Raw genomic sequence first — 5,728 nt, 5'->3', positions numbered from 1 at the left:
CGAGACGAATCCAACGAGCCCAAGATCACAGAATTCTGACATCACTAAGGCCTTCAAATGTCCAATGAACGGTGTATGATCGTAGGATTCAATATCGGCCGGCCATTGGACCACTCCCTATTCGCCCCTGATCTCGCACCTATTTACGGACCCTGCCACTCCAGAAAATCTATAAATAGAGCCCTCATTTCTCATAAGAGGGAGGCCGAAGCAAGAGAGAGAAGAAGAGAAGAGAAGGAAGAAGCTCCTCCTCGACGGCTGACGGACCACCGCCGGACCACCACCAAAGCCTCGCCGGAGTTTCATTGCACCACTGCCTTAAGGTCCGACGTTCAGTCCCTACGTCCAGCTGAAGACTCGACGTCCCGTTTAAGGTCTGATGTTCAATCTCGACGTCCCGCTTAAGGCCCGATGTTCAGACCCGACGACCTACCCAAGGCCAGACCATCAACACCCGATCTTCCAAGTGACACTGGGTTTAACACCTGACTCCTTGTCTCCTACCGCCTACGGTCCTTCTGACCTCTATCGCCTACTACGGTCCGTCCGACCAACATAACTAGACAATGGTCTTTCAGACCCCAGTTTTCTATCGACTACGGTCCTTCAGGCCTTCGTCACCTAATATGGTCCTTCTGACCTCCATCAACAAACAACAGTCTTTCTGACCCCGGTTTCCTCCCAACTACGGTCTCCTGCCGACTACGGTCCTTCAGGCCAAACAAACATGTATATGCAACTCATACCATGTAATGATATCTATATCATGTATATTTGCTACATCAATCCAAGGCCTTCTCCTAAGGAAGAGCCTCATTTGTAATCGACTGCAAATACTAGTGGATTCATTCAAACTGGGCCAGGCCCCGTGGTTTTTCCCCCTTTTTAGGGGTTTTCCACGTAAAAACTTTGGTGGCACTTATGAATGCTACACCCTCTCACTTATCTATTTGTGTGCTGGATCTTCGTACAATGCTAAGACGTTAAACTAAATATTTCTCTACCGTCACGAATACTCCAGGACGCAACATATCTAATCAATTATTCAAAGAATGATAGTCATTACGATATATTAACAGTCAATTAAAAATCTATCTTTTTAATATTTTTAGTCTTTGCCGATTTAATGCATTTTTTTATTGGGAAGTAAACCACATACACAAAAGAACCACATCATATCAAAAAATTCATTATAAAAATTAACGGTAAGTTTACAAATCTCATTATCTCTTATTCTCTTCTTGTGTCACTTCACTTCTTAATTCGCTTTGTTCTCTAAACATAATTGACAAAGAGATGCACTTAAAATGCACCAATGGATGGAGCCTTTTCAAATTAAGTATGAAAAACGAGGAAGAAAGCTGTCCAGCCTAACTCATAGTGCTAGCTAGAGCTTGGAGAGGACACTCTCTATCTCTACGCCACCCGACATTGCCGCAACACATTATTCTCTTTATCCAACCAAAGACTGTGGCACCACAACACTCAAGTATATAGCGTCGTAACATTGTGCAAGTATACAAATTTTTTTTTTTCATATGGTCGTAAAGAGCTGCAGCATTATATACTCAAGAATTACAGTGCATCAGTCTCTAGTTGGAGACAAAGAACAGAGTGTTGCAGCACTGTAAGCGGTTGGACTAAAACAAAGAGAGTAGAGCGCTCAGACACTGCAGACCTCAAACCCTCAATGATGCGAATTAGGTTGGATGATTTTCTTTCACATATTTCATATTTCATTTGAAGAGTCGAGTCCTTTGTTGTTTTGAAAAACGTATATTTATCTTTTTTGAGTGTAGAACGAAGAGATTAGTAAATAGAGACAATAACATAGTGTGAAAAGAGAGATTTTTACGATTTCTCTAAATTTTCATATTGAATTTCTTGAATTTATAGTATTATGTAGTTTTTTTTCTTGATTTATAATTCTTTCGCATTAAATCCTGATACCCTTTTACATTATTTTCTTTTCTTATTTATTCTGTTGCGTGCTCTACTTCCAAACAATCGTAATGACTATTTTCTTAACATATCACTTGGGTGATTAGGTGTGATTAGGTGAGATATATACCATGACGTCCAAGCTGACTATAATCATCTATAATGATATTGTTGAACTTGCATGCACTCACAAGCAATTAATGATATGTTAAAGTAATCAAAACTGACGAGCTTGACAACCTGTAATAAGAAGGCGGTTATAGCGGAGAAATTATTTCGTGCGGAGTCTGGATGGTAAAGAATATGAGTGTATATATTATTTGTACAAACTAAGTATAACAAAATCAAACTGTGTACAAAATTATAATCAGTGACACACTTTGTACACTCATATTTTTTCTATTCTTTATCGTATGGACTTTGCATGTAATAATTTCTCGTTCCAGCAAATAACCGTAGTTAGCATTCTTCTGATGCGAAATATTAAAATTTTAAATTCTATATATGTAAATACTAAATAATATGATATAAAATGGTATTTATGTAAATCCTCCTTTATATTTCCGTTGGCATCAAAAATAAAGTATTCAAACATAAAAGATGAGATTCCTTTGTCGTCTCTCTGTCTCTCTCTCTCCCTCTTCGCAGTATAAATTATAGCGATGTCTCCATTCTTCTGCAGCCAAGAAAAGTCGATCATGGAGCACTTGAGCTCCATCTTCTTCACTTTCCTGGCTCTATGCATCTTCTTCACCCTCCACCTATCAAAACTGATCTTCTTCTCCACAAAAAATAAGAAAGAAAGGAATCACAATCTTCCACCAAGTCCTCGCTCTCTTCCCATCATCGGCCACCTCCACCTTCTCAAGAAACCCCTCCACCAATCCCTGGCCCGTCTCTCGGCCCGACACGGCCCGCTCCTCCTCCTCCACTTCGGCTGCCGCCCCGCTCTCGTCGTCTCCTCCTATTCCCTCGCCGAGGAGTGCTTTACCACCAAAGATCTCGCCTTTGCTAACCGGCCCAAATTACCCTCCATTCAACTCACCACGTACAACCACACATCCCTCGCAAACGCCGTCTACGGCCCGGAGTGGCGTAGCATGCGCCGCATTGCCACTATTGAAGGGCTCTCCGCCAACCGCCTCGCTTCCTTTTCGAGTGCTCGGGCCGAGGAGGCCCGAGCCCTTGCCCGAAATTTGTTTAATGAAACGACGGTTGATAGTTTCACCAAGGTGGAGCTGAAGACGAGGCTGTTCGGGCTGGCTATGAATGTGATGATGAGAATTATTGATGGGAAGAGATACTACGGAGAGGATGTGGAGACGAATAGGAAGGTCAAGAGGTTCAAGGAGGCGGTTCAGGCGGCCTTCTCGTTAGCTGGTACGACCAATTTAGGAGATTTCTTGCCGGCGGGGATAAGGTGTTTGGTTGGGCGAAGGTTGAAGACAAGACAGGCTTGGATTCATGAGTGTAGAGATAATTTTATTCAGTCTATTTTAGATGAAAGGAGGATGGTGAAGAAAGAGGAGGTTGAGGAGAAGAAGGATAGAAACTTGGTAGATGCGTTGCTGTCGTTGCAGAAGGAGCAGCCTGAGCAGTACACTGATCGTTTTATCAAAGCATTGAGTATGGTGAGTTCTTCAACATAAATTTAATATAAACATTTTCTTTTTTAATTGTTTCTTGGATTTTTATATCAATGAGCATTATTATGCAAATTTGTTTTTGTTATAACTAATAATTTTCGAATTGATATGATGCAGGTTATGATCTCTTATGAGACAGATAAGAAAATAATACGATAATTATATAGTGACCAGTAAGGCTTTGTTTGGGATGGCTTTATAACTATTCTGTAAAAAAAAAAATTAAAAAATTTTATCTTGGGTCTCTTGTTTAGAGTGATGGTGAAATAGATGAGGATATTATTAGTAGAATTCAGATTTGATGGTTGAAATGGAGGAATGCTTCCAGTTTGTTGTGTGATAGGAAAATACCACTCAAATTTGAAGGAAAATTTTATAAGATAGATGGTGGTCAAACCTCCAATGCTTTATGGCTTAGAATGTTGGAGATTAAAACTAGAAGTATAAAATTAAGTTGTGTTGTTGAGATGCGGATACTCAGGTGGATGAGTGGATTTATTTTTAGAGACAGGATACGAAACGAGGATATCCGTGAAAATATTGGAGTAGCTCCAGTGATAGATGATATTAGAGAGAGTTTTCTTAGATGGTATGGTCATGTAAAATGGTGTCCTTCCGATGGCCCTCTTAGAAGAGTATATGTATTAGATTTGGACGAGGATATGAAAGGTAGAGGTAGACCCAAAAAGACTTGATTAGAAAATATTAGAAATAACATTTCTTTATTATATTTAAACAAAAATTTGACTCTTAAAAGGATATAATAAAAAAAAAAAAGAATTCTTGTAGCAGACCCTACATAGTGGGATAAAGGCTTGATGTTATTATTGTCGTTGTTGATAAAATTGATATAGTAATTGATGTGATTTGCGGATACTCTTATGAGAGAAAGAAGTGGGTTAGAACTTAAAATAAGACGGCTACTTTAGGAAAGAATTGAATAATGAGCCGAATCTTTTTGATGGAGTCAAGGAATTAATATATGATAGAATAAATACAATATTGTGAGTAATAGTATTGCTTAGTCAATTTTAGTTATACTTGCATAAGAGTTTGACTATTTCTTATGGCTAAAAATTATTTTGATATAAAATAGATATATAATCATATTATTAAGAAAAAATTCACTAAAACTTCTAATCACATGATCAATAGTCGGATTCATTTGAAAATTATGACTAGAAGATCAAAATATGGTTAAAAGTTTTAGTTTTTATAATAGTTTCAGAGTTATTAACTAAAATTTAGTAAGTAATAAGTAGTATTAGATAATTGGTGAAGTATTTTATAATCAAATCAATAATTTCTTTTGTGAAAATAAATATTTTCTATATTTTATTGCAGAGTTTGCTATCTGCGGGCACAGACACTTCATCAAACACCATCGAATGGGCAATATCTCTCTTATTGAACAATCCCAAACAGCTTGTGAAGGCCACAGAAGAGATTGACGAGCAAGTAGGACACAATCGTTTGCTTGAAGAAACTGATCTTATCAACCTTCCCTACCTCAATTGTATCATCAACGAAACCCTTCGGTTATATCCTGCAGGGCCTCTCCTTGTACCTCACGAGTCTCGAGAAGATTGCACTGTGGGAGGCTACCACATACCCTGCGGCACTATGCTTATAGTGAACGCTTATGCCATCCAAAGGGACCCTAAGATATGGCCGGAGCCGACGAAGTTCTGTCCAGAAAGATTTCAAGATGTAAAAGTGGATGAAGTGGGGAAGATGCTACCGTTTGGTATGGGGAGGAGAAAGTGCCCAGGAGAAGTTCTTGCGATGAGAGAGATAGGGTTGGTGATTGGAACTTTGGTTCAGTGCTTTGAGTGGAGAAGAGTTACAGAAGAAGAGGTGGACATGAAAGAAGGTGTGGGAATAACTATGCCCAGAGTTAATTCTCTTGAAGCATTATGCAGGCCTCGTGAACCTATGATCAATTTATTGGCTCAACTTTGAATGTTATTTCCTCGTGAACCTATGATCAATTTATTGGCTCAACTTTGAATGTTATTTAATGTATCTTTAGTAAGTAAATTGCAGTTTAAATAAGAAAATTTCATTAAGGACTTTGTAGATCAGATATGAGGAATCTTTTCTGTATTAATTGATGCAATATAATGATCTTTTTCATCAAT

The 5,728-nt window shown here is 38.6% G+C and overlaps 1 protein-coding gene across 1 annotated transcript; it reads left to right on the top strand.

Moving 5' to 3' along the window:
• Positions 1–2,603: 2,603 nt before the first annotated feature.
• On the top strand, positions 2,604–5,549 carry LOC110115096 (cytochrome P450 81E8-like). Its single transcript, XM_020848229.2, has 2 exons — positions 2,604–3,572; positions 4,932–5,549. Exons 1-2 carry the CDS (start codon positions 2,604–2,606, stop codon positions 5,547–5,549), a joined length of 1,587 nt encoding a protein of 528 aa, XP_020703888.1.
• Positions 5,550–5,728: the final 179 nt, after the last annotated feature.

Source organism: Dendrobium catenatum, unplaced genomic scaffold (assembly GCF_001605985.2).
Source record: "Dendrobium catenatum unplaced genomic scaffold, ASM160598v2 fragScaff_scaffold_1290, whole genome shotgun sequence".
NCBI lineage: Eukaryota > Viridiplantae > Streptophyta > Magnoliopsida > Asparagales > Orchidaceae > Dendrobium > Dendrobium catenatum.
This window is presented reverse-complemented; position numbering and strand designations above follow the sequence as displayed.